This window comes from the organism of the source record quoted next, unplaced genomic scaffold (genome assembly GCF_019419815.1).
Source record: "Pyrus x bretschneideri cultivar Hongxiangsu unplaced genomic scaffold, Pyrus_bretschneideri_v1 Contig7, whole genome shotgun sequence".
NCBI classification, from domain to species: domain Eukaryota; kingdom Viridiplantae; phylum Streptophyta; class Magnoliopsida; order Rosales; family Rosaceae; genus Pyrus; species Pyrus x bretschneideri.
This window is the reverse complement of record NW_025999809.1, coordinates 3,747,784-3,768,476: the sequence shown is the minus strand read 5'-3', so window position 1 is coordinate 3,768,476 and position 20,693 is coordinate 3,747,784. Positions and strand designations below refer to the sequence as shown.

Sequence of the window (20,693 nt, the reverse complement as noted above, 5' to 3'; positions counted from 1 at the left end):
ACATATTAAGGGAATTAAGTAGAATTGGTTACAGTGAATTCGGATGCCTTAGGTCTTGCTTTCTTATGCTTTCAATTTATTATATTCATGCATTTTATTTTCAAGCTTTATTTAGTTTTTAGTTAAATTCAAATCATTTCTCTTTTTTGTTAAAGCATTTCAATTATATTTTGTTTCAATTTAGTTGATGAATCGCGATGAAAAGTGGCTACATATGAAATTGGAAATGGCCCAGAAAAAGGGATGCCAAAGAATTGTGGAGAACTGACTAGAAGGGGATTGGTAGGAAAGGGAAAACGCAGCAGAAAATCACGAAGGAAAAACAGAACGAACAGAGAACAAACTGCCACCGACCCCAGCCGGAGCTAGGATCGGCAACAACGAAAAATGACGAAATTGCAAACACTCACACGAGACGGTAAGAAGGCTCTCAGTAGAGAGAAAGGAAAGGAAAGTTTCCCTTTGCTGTTGGGTCGATAGAAAGTGACCCTCTCCTTACTTTGTTACATTGTAGCTATGTAGTTACGTACATTAATTTTTCAGTGTCTTCTGAATTGTTTGAATACCATTCGATATTGTCTTCTTAAATTTTTGAAAAGTAAAATTTGAGCCAAGACATAGTGAAATTGCTGACACTCTTCACGCAGCCAAACTCGGAGATGATAAGAGCCGAGACTAGGAGAGGATAAGAGCCGAGACCCTGAGAGAGCACTAATTATACTAGAGTTGTTATTGGACCATGCCAGTACTGATGCCACTCTGATCTTTCACTATATGCCAAGTACGAGTCTTTGTAACGCAAACAAGTGTTACGTCTCTGTGCATTGCATGCATGAACGTGTTGCTTCTTGATTGGCCTGATTTCATCACTCACTCTCTCACTCTCTCTCTCTCTCTCTCTCTCTCTTTAGAAAACCAATCCAAATCATCTAAATACAATCCAGACATCCCTTCTTTATGAGAAGTCCAAGCCATAGCCATATTATTTCAGAGTTTGTGTGCCCACATTCTTCAAATCTTTTACTTTTGAGCCTTTTTCTTAAGATCTGTCCTTGAATTATTCTTTCTTGGGGTTTCAAGAACAATCTTGATCTTTCGACATCCAGTTCTATTGATGCAATAACAATGCCGGGTGATGAGAATAAGGAGCCCAAAGCCATCCCTCTTTGGTATGTTATTATTATTATTATTATTTTTTGTTCTGTAATATATTTTGATGGGAATTCTCATCTATCTCAATTCAACTGCCATATCTTGTGTCACTTTTTCGAAGTTGCAACTTTGTAAAATTGGAAGCCATAAATAAATTTTCAAGTTGGGTGTTATTACCCAATTTGTAAGGATTCCCTTAGCTACTATATTAACTTCTGGCCTTCTGGACTTACTGAATTCGAAGAAATATAAGGTGCTGAGGTGTTTTCAGTCTGACTGATTGTTATGGGTTTAGGCAAAAACTTTCAAGAATTGAGAGACTGGTGTATATAAGCTTGAATCAGGTTATAGCACTAATTTGGTAAAACAAGAACTTTTAGATGGTTCATGATTTCATCAGAGATTGGATTATTTCCTCTTTAGGATCCCAATTGTAATTTTCAATTAACCTGTTTTGCTAATGCAGTTTGTCTATTGATCAAGCCCTTTCAACCACTTGTATTGCTTTGTTTCTATCTTTTTAGTTAATTTGTTCGATAATGTTTGTATCCCAAGCATCCTTACTTTGAGAATGCATGCATCAACTTGGGACACATTGTTTTTTTCCCGATGAAAAAGCTTCATATTCGGGTTTCTTTGCTTCTACTATATGTTGATTAATACTACAAAGTTGTGCAACAGTCTAACAGTAACGTATATGCTTCTTGTCCTTGTAATGGATACTCCCAATCCCCCCTATGTGTATGGTTTACTATTACCAGGCTTGATAAAGTGAAGGGTACTCTACCTCGTCGAGAAGATGAATTAGCCAAGGCTATACAAAAGAACATTGGAAGGAAGAATACGACCGAAAGCAAACCAACTAAAAATGCCAGTAGTTCCAAGAATACTTGCATATGCGCTCCAACAAAACACGAGGGCTCGTTTAGGTGCCACCTCCATCGAACAAGCTTGGTAGCACAAAATACAAACAAGTCAAACTTGAATGCTAAGAATGGTCATCATGATGTGGTTGAAAAACACGCAAGGCTATCAAGATTTGGCAGGGCTGCCTCTGCAACAACTTGCCATGGAAACCTTTCTTTTGTTGGAGCATAAGCATGGCAGCTGGATCAAGCATTCAAGGTTGCTGCAATATGAAAGAAGAAAAAGCTCGAAAATATCTAAGTGTTGTTCTTAGCTAAGTTTGTATATGTGTAACAAACGGTCAAGATTGTATCATCTTAATGGTGTATAACTTGACACGTGTCCAGTTTGTTATATGTTAAGTGAATCCATGTGAGTTGCATGTAATCATAGTCACGATGCTTTGGTGGGTTGGCAACGGCTATTTAGTTGGTTTGTAGCCGAGTTTCATGGATTGAATCCAATGTAGATTCGAGGAGAAACATACTCTTTCTTCCCCAAAAGTTCATCTTTGATATTCAATCTTTGAATACATTTCAATTACTTGTTGAATTGATTACAAATACATAGAGAAATTTAGCTCAAAAGTAGCTCAAACACTAACATGGCCTCAGAGCCGGGTTGGATTTGAATCTGGGAGTGAATTTGTAAGTGTTCATCTGGGTTTTCAACGAAGAACTCAGAATGAAAACAATATTCAAGTCTCACAATCTGTGGAGCTTTGTTGAAGATGGCTTCACATTATCAAAGAAATGGAAGGAGACGGATAAGAAGCAAATTCTTATTGATCAGGATCTCATTTCTAGAGATGCAAAGGCGTTTGGATTGATACAAAGAGCTATGACTGATGAGATATTTCCCAAAATCGCAAATCAAGAGACTGCAAAGGATGCTTGGGATGTTCTTAAGTAAGAATTCAAGGGTGATGCTCAGGTCATGGCTGTGAAATTACAAGGTATTCGTTGTAATTTTGAATATGCTAGGATGAGAAATAATGAATATCTCTCTGATTATCTAGCTAGATTATCTAGTCTTGTGAATAAGATGAAGATGTTTGGTGAAACCTTGCCAAACAAGAGATTAGTTGAGAAAATGTTAATTAGTCTAACTCCTACATATGATAATATTGTTTCTGTCATTGAGGGAACTAAGAAATTGGATGAGATTGATCCAAATGAGGTTGTTGCAACTCTGAAAAGATTTGAGCAGAGGTTGAAAAGGCATACTGAAGATGAGGAAGTGAGTGATAAAGAAGGGTGATTTTAAGGCTAATGATAGGCCTCAATATGCTGCCGAACCCTGGTTTAATAAGGCGAACACAAAAGAGGCATGTAAAATCTGTGGGAATATGCACTATGGTGAATGCAGATTCAAGGGGAAGGTTCTGCACTAAAGTAAGTAATGAGGGAAAGGTTCTAAAAAGCGCTAGGTGCTAGTTGGGTGGCGGGCAAAGGCGTAGCGCCTAGGCAAGGGCCTAGGCAGATTTAGGTAAATTTATTGTATATCGTGTAATTAAGTAGAGATTACATAAAGTACATGTATCCAACAAGCTTACAATTTGAAAACACATTAACCATGTAATAAATCTGAGTGTTTTTGGAAAACACATCTATCCAACAAGGCAACAAGTATCCATCAAGCTTACAATCAAAATGAATGTTCTTAGATAATACCTGTGTGGAATAAGCATCCAACAAGCTTCCAATTTAAAAGCACATTGTCATTGAGCATATAATCATTGTCATTAAGCATATAATCAAAATGAGAGTTCTTGGATAATACATGTATCCAACAAGTATCCAACAAACTCACAAATTAAAAGCACATTAAGCATATAATCAAAATGAGTGTTCTTGGATAATACATGTATTTAACAAGTTCACAATTTAAAGTTTAAGCACACATAAAATGCAAAATGGAAGGGATAAGGATATAAGATACTTGCAAAGTTTTAAAGCTAGGCCTCAATTTTTTCTTCTCCATATCCTTCCAAGACCCTCTTCGTGTCAGACTCAAACTCAATTTCTTCATCATCATCTCTTCTTCCATGTCCTCATCCGATACAAAATCTTCTTCATGAAGCTCTCTTCAACATTTCTAGAACTCCTCCTAGGCTCTAGGGAACTATCCACCTATAATTGCTCTCCATCCATTCCCGAACCAAGCTCAATTTCTGCATCAACACCCTCCACAATCCATCCTTGCGTCATACTAACTTCACTAGCAAGTAGTATATCCACTTTCTTCTTTTTCTCTCTTTTCTTCTTGTTCATGATCCTCGCATTGAATTGGACATAGACCAAATTATTCAACCTTGTAGTATCTATTCTATTCCTTTTCTTTGTATGTATCCCCTCAAAAGTGCTCCAATTTCTTTCACACCCGGATGAACTTGTAGTCAATGAGAGAATTTTGATAACAATTCTTTGAAAATTAGGCACACCATTACCATAAGTAGACCACCATGAAGCTAAAAAAAGTGCAAAGTACACAATTTGAATTAGACCAGTAAAGAAAAAGCAATTAGAAATAGACTAGTAAAGAAAAACAATTAGAATTACTCAATTAGAATCATACCCGGATCATAGTTGTCATCATTCTCAACGCATCCAATCTCCACCAAATGTCTTCCAAATCCACCCTTTTTTTTTCTTGTATTCGACATCTTTATATTAATAACTCGGTTTTGGACTTTAAAGTCATCGGGGAAGAACTTCTCAACACAAGTAAACATGGCGTCAATGACAAATAAATCATGTTGAATGCTTTGATCTTTGAAGAAGTAATAAGGATTCAAGAAGTAAGCCGTCAAATGTGATGGACCATCAAGCCGATCATGAGCTTTTCCATTAATAATTTGTATGATTGGTCTATAATGGGTCTCATTATTTTTCAATGCCTTTTTTATCTCATTCCTCGCTTTTTGTAGCTCCCCGTACAAAAACCCCATTGATGGCTTTTTATCCCCATCCACAAGTTGAACAACCTTAAACAACGGTTCAAACAATCTCAAGCAAAGTGAGACCCCATTCCAAAAATGTGTACTCACCATTGTAACATATGCTGCTTTCCCCTTTGTACTCTTGAAATGTTTGCATTGTTCTCATTTATCACTAGCAACCATAATCCTCAAGTCTTTTTTCTTATCAACCAAGCTTTACAAAGTTAGGAAAGAAATTGCAAATCTTGTGACTCCGGGCCTCACTATGTCTCTTTTCTTTGTATACTTTCTCATCAATGCTAATGTTTTATGATGAGCATAAATGAAGATAGTAAAATCTTGACTTTTCAATCACTCCCTTGAACCTAGGTATGTTACCAATTCCTAAAGCATAAAGTTCAACGTGTGAGTGGCACAAGATGTCCATAACATATGTGGCCTCTTTTCCATCATCTTGGTTGTTACCGCCATATTGTCAGCATTGTCGGTTACCACTTGAACAATATTTTGTGGACCAACTTCTTTGATACACTTGTCAACATATTCAAAGATTTATTCCCCAGTGTGCTTCACTAGAGCATTCCTTGGAAGAAAGAAATATTGTGCCTTCTTTGCAATTCACACACAAATTCATTATACTTCTTATTTTTTTTGTTGCTCCAAGCATCGGTCATAATTGAGCAACCATTCAAAGCCCATTCTTCTTCATGCTTCTTAAGAGACTGTTTTACCCTCTTCACATTTTCTTTAAATAAAGGCTATCTCAAATCATATTGACTTGGAGGTTGGTATCTCAAATCATATTGACTTGGAGGTTGGTATCAATGGCATGAGAAGGAATACTAGCTTCATAGACCCATCGAGCCAACTATTGATCAACCTTATGTGTTCTATCCTTCCAAATTGTATCATGGAGATTTTGTTGTCACTTACTCTTGCGTCCATCATTTGATTTTGAAGAACCAGGATTGATGGAGGATGCAAACCTATCAATAGGCCCAAGAGTTTGCGACATTTCCCTTGACCCAACAACTTCAATATCTTCATCTTCTTCAATATGTGGAAGTTGAACCTCTTCCCTCACTTCCTCATAGTGCTTGTTTCTTTCTTTCTTCTTCTTTTTTGCTTTTTCTAATGTGGCTTTACATTTTGCTTTATCTTCATTTGAAGACTTTGTGCATCCAGCTACATTGCCCTTGACATGGGCTATGTGTTGTTTCATTCTATAAATGCCACCACTGAGTATTCTTTTACACAATTTACATTACACCTTATCCGAGTTTGAAGGATCCGCCAACACCTCATATTCCCATCCCACATCATCTGAAGCATGCTTTAATGGATTATTTGATTGGGTGGATGACATTGGATTAGATGCTCCAGATAATACAGTGCCCGCCATCTAAAAATAAAATTCTATTATCAAATTCACTACAAAGTTACAAACAACTGAACAAGATTATCAAACGACAAATGTACAGATACTTCATTAGTTCATCAACTACACAAATACTTCAAATTCAATAGTTCAAACATTCCATTAACAAAATTTCAAATGCATAGATATGATTTATGAGATACTTCTATTTAGTACCTACTTGAGCACTACCTATAAAAATCATACCATTTGCATTATTGCATATCAATTCATGAGCTTGTATGTTATGCAAGTCGAAAGAAACTGCAAGTCTGCACCTAAGACTAGTAAATCTAATCCAACAGATACCATTATTTCCTCTTCTGTTGTATATAGGTCATTCATAGTTAAGCATAAAGGTCCCAAACTGGTAGATTAACCCCCTTTTCTGTAAAACTCAGAACCCCACAAACTTTACTTTAGATTAAGTAAATTTAGTTCCATACACTTATACATAACCATTCAGACATAGAGAATATATTAGCATTGAAATCAATAGGGTCATTATTTCTAAATCCCAACTGAATGCTTCAACGGTTCAACCCTATTATGTGAAATACATTGGTAACAAGATTTGTTTCGTTTCTACACATTCCTATCTCAGTTTTTGTAAATTCTTTTTCATAACAATTAGCCTTATTGCTGGTGGTATACTAACATATATGCTTCATTCAACCCCATAATTCAATCACATGGACTCATAGTGTAATGAAAAAAATATAGAAGACTTGTTGCACTACCAAAAAATATGAAAAACCAATCTCCCAGATTACATAATCTTGCATAAAAAATACGAAAAACCAATCTCCCAAATTCATTTGGGCATCTCGATTCCTTGTAGAGACTCAATATTATATATCAATTTATCAATGTAGAGTAGCAAATCATTGCAATTGGCATCAATTAGAGTTTCGAATAAAATATGGGAAATGCTAAACTGCAACTGCAAGAGGTGGACTATGGAAATCTGGAGAGGCGAGATGATTTGCCCAGTAAAGAAGTCAAGAGATGATGCCTAGCAAAGGATTCGAGATGGCTGACGACACAAGATAGATGCAGAACTAAAGAAACTTCTAATGTTTTAATTAGGTTAACAGGGGATTAGACACAAGAACCTTTAAGTTAGTTTATTTAAACTTTAAATTAGAATTATAAAAAAAATAAAAAAATAAAAACTGTCTAGCCGTCTAGCTTCCAGCCGATTTTTCCGAACGCTTTGCCCAAAATCGGGGCGGGGCTCCACCTCCCAGCAGTTAACCAAATTTTTTGAACAATGAAGTCTGAGGGTGATGCTTGGGAATGGCACAAAAGAAAATGGTGTTGGGTCTACCAAAACTCAAGAAGTCATCTAGTGTCTGTGAATGGTGCATTGCAGGAAAGCAACACATATATGTTTTTAGTAAAGATCTGAATTGGAGAGCAATCAAGCCTCTGGAATTAATTCATTCATATATTTGTGGACCAACGCAGGTCACAATATTTGGAGGAAACATACACTTCTTTACTTTCATTGATGATGCAACCATAATGTGTTAGGTATATCTTCTGAATCATAAATCAGAAGTGTTCAAAGTGTTCAAGAAATTCAAAGCCATGGTTAAATTGCAGAATGGCTACAAAATTCTAAAGTTAAGAAGTGACAGAGGTGGAGAGTACAACACTCATGAGTTTACTCAATCATGTGAAGATTTAGGGCTTAAGAAATAGTTGACAGTGGCTTATTCCCCATAACAAAATGATGTTGTTGAGAGGAAGAACAGAACCATTGTTGAAATGGCTAAAAGTATGCTTTATGACAAGCATTTACCCTATGAGTTCTGGAGAGAAGCTGTTAACACAGCTGTGTATTTACTTAATAGGTGTCCAACCAAGGCTGTGGAACACAAAACTTCATTTGAAGCTTTCAGTGGCAGGAAGCTAGGTATTCAACATTTAAAGGGGTTTGGGTGTATCTGTTATGGTCACATACTTAGACAATTAAGACAGAAACTTGAGGAATCCTCTATGAAATGTATCTTTGTTGGATATAGGAATATGGAGAAAGGATACAAGATCTACAACTTAAGTACCAAGAAGATTTTTCTGTCAATGAGTATTGTATTTGATGAGAAGGGTACTTGGTGTTGGAATCCAGAAAATTGTGATCAGTTATCATCTCAATCTACCTGAGATTGATTAGAACATTAAGCTAGAATGGAGCAAGTATGTATCACATGAATTCACTAATTCTCAAACTGAGAGTGGTGTCTCTAATACTGCTAAAGCTACACCAGTTAAAGAAAGATCACTGAGTGAAATTTATGCTAGATGCAAAGTAATCATAATTGAACCAGAGAATTTCATTAATGCTGCCATTAATGTAGCTTGGAAGAAAGCAATGAATTCTGAAATTGAGATAATAGAGAAAAACAAGACCTGGGAATTGGTTGATAAACAATTAGGCAAACCTATTGTTGTAGTGAAGTGGATATACAAGACCAAATTGAATCTGGATGGGACAATTCAGAAGCACAAGGCAAGACTTGTTGCCAAGGGTTATACACAGAAGCCTGATATTGATTTCAATGAAACATTTGCTCATGTTACAAGATTGGATACCATTATGACTCTCATTGCCTTAGCAGCTCAAAAGAAGTGGAAGCTATTTCAATTTGATGTGAAATCAATTTTTCTTAATAGAGTGTTGCAAGAGGAAGTTTACATTGATCGACTTGAGGGATTTATAGTGCAGGGTGCAGAAGACAAAGTCTATAAACTGAAGAATGCCTTGTATGGGTTAAAGCAAGCCTCAAGCGCATGGTATGAAGGAATTGATACTCATTTGCACAATTGTGGATTCACCAGAAGTCCAAGTGAGGCAACCTTATATATAAAGTCAATGGGAGAAAGTGAAAGCATCATTGTCTCTATCTATGTAGATGACATTATCTACGTATGTAGTAGCACTGAGTTGTTAGAAGAGTTCAAGTTTGACATGATGAACATATATGAAATGATAAATTTGGGTCTGTTATATCATTTTCTTGGCATGAGAATATTACAATCTGAATCTGGGATCTTCATTAATTAAAGAAAATATGCAGTTAGTTTGCTGTAGAAATTTGGATTAAAGGACTGCAAACTTGTTAGCACTCTATTGGTGGTGAGTGACAAGCTTAAGAAAGAGGATGAATGTAAGAAAACAGATGAGAATGTATATAGGCAATTGGTTGGGAGTCTGTTGTACTTAACTACAACAAGACCAGACATTATGTTTGCAGCTAGCCTACTTGCTAGATTCATGCATGTACCATCAAAGAAGCATATGGGAGCAATAAAGAGGGTGATGAGTCAATATTATATTATATATTTTACCCTATTCTTAGTATTAATTTGGTAATTATTTTGGTAGAATTTTGATACTTTGCTTTATATTTTCAATATAGGACATCTGACTTCCTCTAGAGCAAACATGACCAAACGGACGAATTTTGAGTGATTCAAATTGGAGGACATTCATGTGTCTCTTGTCTTATTTGTATCAAAGTTTGGGATTTTTCTACCGAGTGGTTATTTTCTGGCGATTAAATAAAGAAGCAGTGCGCGTTTCTAGAAAGTGATGTTTCTGGGTTTGACTTGCATTTTTGGAGCCCAAGATGACCTCATATGGGTTTAGGGCCTTCTGTAGAAGTGTTTAGAATAGTTTAAACTTTAAATCCAGCTACTTTGGGCCAGTTTTGGAGTTGATTTGGGTCCAAAACGTGGCTGTGCAGATTTCTAGGCGAATTTACCAAGTTAATTTAGGATTATATTTCCTATTTTATTTCAAGTTTTTAGGTTTCCTAGTTTGATTCTAAGACCTTTGACTAGGAGGATTTTAATGAGAGTTGTATAAATAAGCCTTTTGGCAAACCTAGTTAGGGTTTTTTTTTTTTGGGCGTTTGCAACTTTGGAGAGAATAGTTTGGCTAAAGTTTTAGAGATTTCAAGACTTACACTTCAGGTGTTTTCATCCTTTTTCTATTTTAATACAATTATGTTGATTTTATTTATGAATATGCGTAACTAATCCCTTTTGCTAGGGTGAGGCCATGATCCTTAGCAAGAGTATGTAGTCTATTTTTAATTTTCTTATGAATTTATGCATGCAAGTTTTGGGTTGTTAATCACTGTGCGTTAAACTATCTATTTGTTTTAGTGATTCGCGACCATTAGGATATTTAGAAAAGTAATTTGATGCAGTTTTGGCGGAGGGCTGTCCCTAAAATTGACTAAGGTTTCTTGTGGTTAACATGTGTAACTACTTAGGATGGACGACACGTCTTAGGAGTTATATGGTTTTTTCAAAAGGTTTTCACAAAACTTAATGAGTCTTGCATGTTCACATTCGATCTGGACGTCACAAATGGGTTGCATGTTAGATATACGTTCTATATTGGGGTTTCCAAGTAGGGCATACTTTAGGAAAACCTAACTTTCAAAATATGCATGTGTAATTAATAAGGAATTAGAAGAACTACGTAGGATCGTTAAGGTAACAGCGGAACCCTGGTGCTTTTTCAAAGTTGTTTCTAAAAATCTTTTCTCTTTGATTTGTTTCCTTTTTAATTGGTCATTAGTTGCTTTCTTTAAATTACTTTTATTAAAATTCGTTTTTAATACTTTTAAATTCAAAATCAACATTTTCCAATTTTGAATTTCAGATAATTAATTAGGATTAGGGTTTTTCATAAATTGTTTTAAATAATCCCAGCGGAAAACGACCTTACTTGAGCTGTTTATACTACAACAACCTTGTTCTCTTGCAAGTATTTTATGTGATTTTATCCCTACTTTGGCAGGTGGTAAAATCCCTATCAAGAAATTGGTGCCGTTGTCGGGGATTGTTTATAAACAATTTCTGTTAATCATAATTCTTTGTTAATTATTGCTGTTAATGAAAAAATAAAAATAAAAAAACAAAAAAAATTTAATTTAATTTTCGTTTTTCTTTCTATAGATCACACAATTTGGGTAGATTTTGTATATGGTTTGCACCATATCCCAGAATCAGCAGCAGTTAAAATTCAATCCAGAACCGGAACACATATTACGAGAAAGGCACATGGAGCAGATTTTGGCGTGGGAACCCTCATTGGAGGACAATTTTCTGAAAAATCTGTTTCTGGGGTTTTGAATAGCAAAGATACCATGGCTTTTGCCATACCAACTGCTGGGCGTCCATTGAGAGATACATTAGCAGCCCCTGCTAATGAATTACCTAGTTGCATTGTTTATCCAGAAGAGGAAGGTGACGCGTTCGAGATAAGACATGACATGTTGGAGATTTTGCCTACTTTTCATGGATTAGCTCATGAGGATCCAAATATGCATATCACAGAGTTTTTCATGGGGTGCAAGAATCTTATAGTAAGGGGGTTTACTGCAGAGTCAATCAAACTTCGTTTGTTTGCTTATTCATTGAAAGATAAGGCAAGAACATGGATGCTTACACTACCATCTGCCAGTATCACTTCTTGGGCACAAATGAGTGACAAATTTCTTAACAAATATTATCCAGCCTAACAAACTCTTGATATGAGGACTCAAATTTTATCTTTTGCCCAAAAGCCTAATGAAGAGTTTTACGAGGCATGGGAGCATTTTAAGGAGCTGTTCAGAAAATGTCCACACACAGGCATTGATGGAGACACATGGATGGGGATATTTTTTGAGGTTCATATTCAACTAAAAATGCATATGAAGCCTATCAATTGTTTGACAACATGGCATCTGAATCTCAACAATGGGCAGGGGATCAAACACAAAATAGGAGCATTTTTGAAATATCAATTGGGTCTCCTCATGTATCTGCTCAAATTGAAAAGATTGAGAGAAAAATAGAGAATTTTGATGCAAAATTTGACATGATATTGCAGAAAATTTCAGCACCAGTTCAGCAAGTGGTTGTCTAGCAACCTGCAACAGTATGTTGTGCAATTTGTAGCCAACCCACACATGATTTTATGAGTTGTCCACAAAGAGATGCATATCCAGATTTTGTTGCAGAACAGGTTAATGCATTCAACAATTATCCAAGGCAAAGAAATGATGTTTATTCAAATTTTTATAATCCAGGTTGGCAAGATCACCCAAATTTAAAATGGGGTAGTGAGCAGCAAGTTAAACCTCTATTTCCACCACCAGTCCAGCAACTTGCTGCACCAGCAAAAGCTTCTTGGGAAATTGCAATTGACAAGTTAGTAGATGTCACTCGCATCAGTATTGAGCAAAGCAACCAGAACTTACAAAAGATACAACAGACAATGAATCAAAACATGCAGAATATGCAAGCTTCCATAACTAATTTGGAGAGGCAATTTGGGCAGCTAGCGGGTAATATTACAGAAAAGGAAAAAGGGAAGTTTCCTAGTCAAACAATGCCTAATCCAAGGGGTACAGCAGATTGCAATGCAGTGAGAGCTTTGTGCAGTGGAAAAAGTTACGACAATTGTGATAAAGAAAAAATTGACGACAAGGACAAAGTTGTCGAAATTCACAACCCAGTTTTTGCAACTGCAGAAACAACTTCTGAAACCCTTTCTGGACAGATTGTGAACAGCCCAGAACCTGCCCCTGTACAGAAATCGGAGTGTGTTTATGATCCTCCTCTTCCCTATCCCGAAAGGTTACAACCACAACTCAAAGATCAGCAATTAAGAGATTTCATGCAAACATTAGCCAATGTTCAGATTAATCTACCATTGTTGGATGCTATTCAGAAGATTCCATCTTATGCCAAAATTTTGAAGGATGTATGCACACGCAAGAGAAAGCTTGTGGACTATGAAAAAGTGATTCTCACTGAACAATGCAGTGTAGTTTTACTGCACAAACTGCCCCCGAAAAAGAAAGATCCAGGGAGTTTCACTATTTCTTGCACTATTGGAAATTCTGATTTTAAACGTGCTTTAATTGATTTAGGTGCAAGTATTAATTTAATGCCCTATTCTGTTTTTCAGCGGTTGGGTCAAGGAGAGCTAAATCCTATATCAGTGATTCTACAATTAGCTGACCGGTCAATTGCATATCCAAGGGGCATCATTGAAGATTTGATCATCAAAGTTGACAATCTTTATTTGCCAGCGAATTTCGTTGTTTTGGACATGGATGAAGATTTACAAACTCCAATTATTTTGGGCAGACAGTTTATGGCAACAGCAAGAACATTAATTGATGTGGAAGCGGGAACTTTAACACTAAGGGTCCAAGATCAATCAGTGGTTTTTAATTTATTTGATGCAGCTAAACAGCCATCAGAAAAGCTTGATTGTCTGTGTGTTGATGTTTTGGATGGGTGTGTTCATGCAAATTATATGACTCGGTCAATAAAAGATCCATTACTACAGGTTCTATATGGGATTTTTGATGTAGAAACACATGATGAAGACATCCTAGAATTTGTCCAAGCTCTAGACAGCGTGCCTAAATTTTTGCCTAAATGGAGACATGTTTATGAAAGTTTGGAGGAGCTAAAACAGCCATTAAAACCGTCCAAATTACAGCCGCCAAAATTGGAGCTGAAACCTTTGCCTAAACACTCGAAATATGTGTATTTAGGGGTTACCCAGACACTTCCTGTTATTATTGCCGCTAACTTGACACATTCTGAAGAGGAGAAATTGCTTAGAGTGTTGTGTAAATATCAGGATATTAGGGTGGACTATTGTAGATATCAAGGGAATCAGCCCAGCTATTTGTATGCACAGAATTCTGATGGAAGAAGGCATAAAACCCACAGTTGATGCACAAAGGCGCCTTAATCCAATCACAAAGGAAGTGGTTTGAACTGAAGTAATGAAACTTCTTGACGCCGGTATGATTTACCCAATTTTTGACAGTCAATGGGTGAGTCCTACACAGGTTGTGCCTAAGTGTACTGGAATTACAGTAGTCAAGAATGATAACAATGAGCTGATTCCTACACGTTTAACTACTGGCTAGCACATGTGTGTTAATTATAGGAAGCCTAATTCAGCTACCAAAAAAGATCACTTTCCTTTGCCTTTTATTGATCAAATGTTGGAGAGGTTGGCTGGTCGGGCATTTTATTGTTTCTTAAATGGTTATTCCGGTTACAATTAGATTCCAATTACACCAGAGGATTAGGAGAAAACAACATTTACTTGCCCTTTTGGAACTTTTGCTTACAGACAGATGCCGTTTAGGTTATGTAATGCACCAGCTACTTTTCAATGTTGTATGATGAGTATTTTCTCTAGTTTAGTTGAGCAGATTGTGGAAGTATTTATGGATGATTTTTCAGTATTTGGGGATTCGTTCGATCAATGCTTGCAGAATTTGTCTTTGGTCCTACAACGGTGTGAGGAGACAAATTTGGTATTAAATTGGGAAAAATGCCACTTTATGGTTAAGCAAGGTATTGTTCTCGGCCACTTAGTTTCCAGCAAGGGAATAGAAGTTGATAAGGCCAAGATTGACGTTATTGCCAAACTACCCCCTCCCACTATAGTTAAGAGTGTGAGATCCTTTCTTGGGCATGCAGGTTTTTATCGACGATTCATCAAGGATTTCTCCAAGATTAGTCGTCCTTTGTGTAATTTATTGGCTAAGGATGTAATTTTTAATTTTGATGCGGAGTGTTTAGAGGCTTTCAACAAGTTGAAGACACTCCTAACTTCAGCCCCTGTTATTGCAGCCCCAGATTGGAGCTTACCATTTGAGTTGATGTGTGATGCTTCGGATTATGCCATTGGTGCAGTTTTAGGGTAGCGTAAAGGCAAGTTTCCCCATGTCATCTATTATGCCAGCCGTACTCTTAATGATGCACAGCTCAACTATGCAACCACAGAGAAGGAATTGTTGGCAGTTGTGTTTGCTTTAGAGAAGTTTCAGTCTTATTTGGTTGGAGCTAAGGTGATTATTTATACTGATCATGCTGCCCTTAAATATTTGTTGTCTAAGAAAGATGCCAAGCCAAGATTAATTCGTTGGGTTCTTTTGCTTCAAGAATTTGATTTGGAGATTAAAGATAAAAAGGGTAGTGAAAATGTGGTGGCTGACTATTTATCCAGATTAATTCTTCCAACTACTGCTGAAGAAGATTCACTTCCACTGAGTGAAAGCTTCCCTGATGAACAATTTTACGCTGTTCACAACAATACTCCATGGTTTGTGGATTTGGTGAATTATTTGGCAAAAGGAGTGTTACTTCCTGATTTTTCTTTTCAACAGAAAAAGAAGTTTTCAGCAGATGTTAAACATTATTTTTGGGATGAGCCTTATTTATACAAATATTGTCCAGATCAGATTATAAGGTGGTGTATTCCTGAAAATGAGCAGTAAAGTGTATTGAAATTCGCCCATCACTATGCATGTGGTGGGCATTTTGGGCCCAAGCGGACAGCTGAAAAAATATTGCAAAGTGGTTTGTTTTGGCCAACCATTTTCAAGGATGCAAACAAATGGTGCAAGGCTTGTGATAAGTGTCAACGAGTGGGCAATCAGTTCAAGAAGAATGAAATGCCACAACATGGTATTTTGGTTGTTGAATTATTTGATGTTTGGGGCATTGATTTAATGGGACCATTCCCATCATCATATGGCAATCAATATATTTTAGTGGCTGTTGAGTATGTTTCTAAGTGGGTCGAGGCAATTTCAACACCAACCAATCAAGGATCAGTGGTTCTAAAATTCCTCCAAGGGGTTATTTTTCCACGATTTGGGATCCCACAAGTTATACTTAGTGATGGGGGAACACATTTTATTAATAAACAGTTTGCTAGGTTGCTTGCAAAATATGGGATAACTCATCGTGTTGCCACTCCTTATCGTCCACAAACATCAGGGCAGGTTGAAGTTTCAAACATGGAAATAAAGCATATTTTGGAGAAAACAGTTGGCTCCACTCCCAAAGACTGGAGTTTGAAATTAAATGATGCACTATGGGCCTACAGAACAGCTTTTAAAACTCCAATTGGGATGTCCCCGTTTCGGCTTATGTATGGCAAGGCTTGTCATTTACCTATGAAGCTAGAACATAAGGCATTTTGGGCTATTAAGGAGTTGCATTTTGCTTACGATTCAGCAGGGGAAAAACGTAAGTTGCAGCTCAATGAGCTTGAGGAAATTCGTAATGATGCTTATGACAATGCACGTATATACAAAGACAAAACAAAAGCCTTCCATGACAAAAAAATTCTCAGAAAAGATTTCCAACCAGGGCAGAGAGTGTTGTTATTCAGTTCCTGATTAAAGTTATTTCCAGAGAAATTAAAATCTTGTTGGAATGGGCCTTACTCAGTTACTAAGGTTTATCCTCATGGGGCTGTTGATATTACAAACGAGCTTAATGGTAACACATTCAAGGTAAATGGTCATAGGCTGAAACCATACTTGGAGTCACCCTTTGACAGTGTCTGTGTGTCAATGACTCTGAAGGATCTAGCAACTTAATCACTGGGCTTCTGTTCCGTCTAGCTAAAGACATTAAATAAAGCGCTTATTGGGAGGCAACCCAATTCTCTAACTTTTTCTTTACCTTCTTTCATTTTTATTACTTTCTATTTCTAGCTACATTTTAATTGTCAGGTTGTCATTATTAAAAATAAAATAAAAATAAAAACATAAAAATAAACAAAATAAAACAAATAAAATCAAAATAAACAAAAAAAAATAAAAAATAAAAATTCTTTTATTTGTTTTATTTTCGTTTATCGCCAGTATTTTCTACATTCTATCTCTGATTTTCATGCTTGGGTTTTTGCAGACAGCAAACAAGATCCTCAACAACAACCACATATGTGATTCACATTGCAGAGACAGAATGTTATACCTCTCTATTTTGCTAAGCGGCCATTCTTCAATGTATGCCAATAGTTTTGTCATCCAGCTTCCTTTGCCAATCTGGGGTATTTTCCTGCAACAGAACACTCCAGCGTATGAGTTCCAGTAGAAATAGTCCGTATATCAACCATTACTCTTTGGGCTATCTTTCTTTAACATTTAAGGATGTCATTATTTAAGTTTGGGGGTAGTTTTTCTTTGTCCTCAACACGGTTCGAGTCTACATGGTTCATACATATGTTTCAGGGTTCTCAAATTTTCATGAAGTTCTATCATAGGGAGAAGAATATCACAAAAAAAAAAAAAAATGCGTTGAAGGCATACATGTTGAGCAAAATAGGAACAGAGGGATGCGTTTTATACCTGTTGCAGTTCTAGGAGCTTGATAGTTAATGTTTCCTTTTTGACTCGGTCGCTCTGCAGCTTGAGCATTCTTCGTCTCGGATTTCCACTCGATCCGAACCACCTACATGCACAGAGAGACGAACATTTGAGCTACGCATTGACATTGAACCATGTTAGGCCATACGGAGCTCAACCTTTCACAACATGCGTTTTTACCTTTCTTATGCTTGGATTTGAGGGTTTGAGATAATCTGCTCCCGATTTCTACCTTTCAGGTGACAGATCTGTGAGCAGTTTACACACATTTTAACTCAGAAATTGAATGGATTTTTGATTCCTTCGTCTTTTGGTCCCCAACATAGATGACGAACATGCAAGTTTGGGGATGAATGTGTGTTACCTGCGGAGTGGATGAGTCCAAGATGCTCAGCCATGGCTTTGTGAACTTTTGGGTGTTGGTGCATCTCTTGTTGTCGATCTGAGTATTCTCACAAGAACAAATGCATGCATGTGTTAGTATGTGGTTTTCTCATGCGAATACGCACCATGGAAGACAATACCGAGAGGCAAGCTGTTTAACTTTGGGTTTTGAGGTTTCGCTGCCAAGATCCTGCGAGCGTGATAATTTCCAGGACTGAACTCGAGAGCACTGGAGCACATGGCAAGGAAGCACAAGGATGAAGGCTAAGTTATGCGAGGTTGAGAGGGAGCACGGTACCACATTGCTGTTGAACTGGATGAGAGAAATGAAGGGCCTCTTTCGGTTTTTGAATAATGTGTGACAGGGTTGTTTTTAGAAATGAGAGAGAGATCTGACCTTTCATTTGGAATCCTAAGGATGCAATGCACTGATGCTTGCCGCATGTCCAAGACTGTGTTTCCCATGTTTGTCCGAAATGAGTGTTTTGAATTGAAGAGAAAGAGAGCCGTTCGGCTCTGGCTCGAGGTTAGTGGAAGGGAATCCAATGTGTATTCAAGAATAGCTAGGGTTTATGGCGCATGTGTGTGGCGCGCGTGTGGGCTACCAAGAGGGCTGATTGTTGGCCTGATTGTTTTCTCACGGCCCAATTCCAATTTTTAAGGCTTTCTTTATATGCGGCCACTAGCAATTGCCATCAATAATGGCCCATCATTCAACAAGTGAAAAGCTCAGTGTCTTTTGTACCTCATCTTCTTGTGTTCGAAATCCCAGGTCATTTCTTTCTTTATTCTTCTCTATGTTATTTTGTTTTTCTGTTACTTCTTCTATTCTTTTAGTTATTTTTTTTAGTTTCCTTTTCATGATTTTGAATAGTTTAGTTTCTTTTCTTTATTTTTTCCACACCTTGGGGACAATGTGTGATTTAAGTTTGGGGGTAGGAAAGAGAATTGTTAGATTTTTTTATTTTTTTTGAGTCATGTTAATTTTTTTCATTTTTAAGTTAATATCCATATATGATTTTAAACGTTAGAACAAATGGACATGGTGAAGATTAATCCCACAGTAGAGTCTTTTCTATTTATCGTTGCTTAGACACTAATTCATGGGTTATACTTTGAAAATTTGCACATTCACATCAACATGGTTTGTGGGGAGTGAGATTGAAACACTTACTTTTAGTCTAAGTTTATTTTTAATTTTTGTTTCAAGTAGAGCTAGTTCTTGTTATGAATAAAGTAATAATTGTTCCACCTGAGGCTTTGCCTAGTAACCGGGCCAGTCCTGCCTAATCAGCAGTTATTCTCGCATCAAACAATAGAGTCTTGGCATAGGGCAGGGTGGTTAGTTGGTTTCGTAGCCTTTTCAGCTTGGGTTAATAAGTCCTTAGGGCCCTAAAACCCTAGTGGTTTGGGAGTCATTGACCTAAAGCTCACTACATGGGTTGGATCGAAAGCTTAAGTGAACTGACATTGCACGACCACTACTGTTACTAAAAAAAAAAAAAAAAAAACAAAAGAAGAAAATTCGAAAAAAGAAAAAAAAAAAGTGTAAAGTTAGTACGTGTGGAATAAAAAGGACAAAAAGTAAGGGTTTTAGTCGAGTCTCTTTAGCCATGTTGGTTTACTTTACACCAAAGGAAGTTCATGAATTCTTTTCTAATTGATTCTAAATGGCTGAGACTTTGTAGTGGGATTAGTTGGAACTTTTGAAAAGATGTTCTGATTTTTAATGTTTTCTATGGATTGCAACTTTGAAGGTGAAAAATTTTGTCATTTAGTTTTAGTTAAGTTTTTAGTTTGTTAGTTTTTTTTTTTTTTTTTTTTTTTTGAGTTTTGTTTTGCTTGAGGACAAGCAAAAAGCTAAGTTTGGGGGTATTTTGATGAGTCAATATTATATTATATATTTTACCCTATTCTTAGTATTAATTTGGTAATTATTTTGGTAGAATTTTGATATTTTGCTTTATATTTTCAATATAGGACATCCGACTTCCTCTAGAGCAAAACATGATCAAATAGACGAATTTTAGAGTGATTCAAATTGGAGACATTCGTGTGTCTCTTGTCTTGTTCGTATCAAAGTTTGGGATTTTTCTACCAAGCGGTTATTTTCTGACGATTAAATAAAGAAGCAGTGCACGTTGTTGGAAAGTGACGTTTCTGGGTTTGACTTGCATTTTTGGAGCCCAAGATAACCTCATATGGGTTCAAGGCCTTCTGGAGAAGTGTTCAAAATAATTCAAACTTTAAATCCAACTACTTTGGGCCAGTTTTGGAGTTGATTTGGGTCCAAAACGTGGCTGTGCAGATTTCTAGGCGAATTTACCAAGTTAATTTAGGATTATGTTTCCTATTTTATTTCAAGTTTTTAGGTTTCCTAGTTTGATTCTAAGACCTTTGACTAGGAGGATTTTAATGAGAGTTGTATAAATAAGCTTTTTGGCAAACCTAGTTAGGGTTTTTTTTTGGGCATATGCAACTTTGGAGAGAATAGTTTGGCTAAAGTTTTAGAGATTTCAAGACTTACACTTCAGATGTTTTCATCCTTTTTCTATTTTAATACAATTATGTTGATTTTATTTATGAATATGCGTAACTAATCCCTTTTGCTAGGGTGAGGCCATGATCCTTAGCAAGAATATGTAGTCTCTTTTTAATTTTCTTATGAATTTATGCATGCAAGTTT

At 36.5% G+C, this 20,693-nt stretch overlaps 2 protein-coding genes and 1 non-coding gene across 3 annotated transcripts; 1 reads left to right on the top strand and 2 right to left on the bottom strand.

The window, feature by feature from the left end:
- Window positions 1-928: 928 nt before the first annotated feature.
- Window positions 929-2,610, top strand: LOC103961361. The gene is made up of 2 exons (XM_009373903.3): window positions 929-1,169; window positions 1,914-2,610. Exons 1-2 carry the CDS (start codon window positions 1,126-1,128, stop codon window positions 2,248-2,250), a joined length of 381 nt encoding a protein of 126 aa, XP_009372178.2. The 5' UTR covers window positions 929-1,125; the 3' UTR covers window positions 2,251-2,610.
- Window positions 2,611-4,190: 1,580 nt separating this feature from the next.
- LOC103927113 lies at window positions 4,191-5,110 on the bottom strand. Its single transcript, XM_009336009.1, has 2 exons — window positions 4,636-5,110; window positions 4,191-4,528 (listed from the first exon to the last, which is right to left on the bottom strand). The coding sequence occupies exons 1-2, from the start codon at window positions 5,108-5,110 to the stop codon at window positions 4,191-4,193; spliced, it is 813 nt and encodes a 270-aa protein (XP_009334284.1).
- Window positions 5,111-11,968: 6,858 nt separating this feature from the next.
- LOC125472630 lies at window positions 11,969-12,076 on the bottom strand. The gene has a single exon (XR_007254548.1). It is a non-coding gene; the product is annotated as a small nucleolar RNA R71 (small nucleolar RNA).
- Between the last annotated feature and the right edge of the window lie 8,617 nt (window positions 12,077-20,693).

Excerpts from the sequence above, each read along its gene's own strand:
- LOC103927113 (XM_009336009.1), bottom strand. The coding sequence starts at position 5,110 with ATGGTGAGTACACATTTTTGGAATGGGGTCTCACTTTGCTTGAGATTG. Across the intron at positions 4,529-4,635 it reads TGATGACAACTATGATCCGG|CTTCATGGTGGTCTACTTAT; the intron begins GTATGATTCTAA and ends CACTTTTTTTAG.
- LOC103961361 (XM_009373903.3), top strand. The coding sequence starts at position 1,126 with ATGCCGGGTGATGAGAATAAGGAGCCCAAAGCCATCCCTCTTTG. Across the intron at positions 1,170-1,913 it reads CCCAAAGCCATCCCTCTTTG|GCTTGATAAAGTGAAGGGTA; the intron begins GTATGTTATTAT and ends TACTATTACCAG.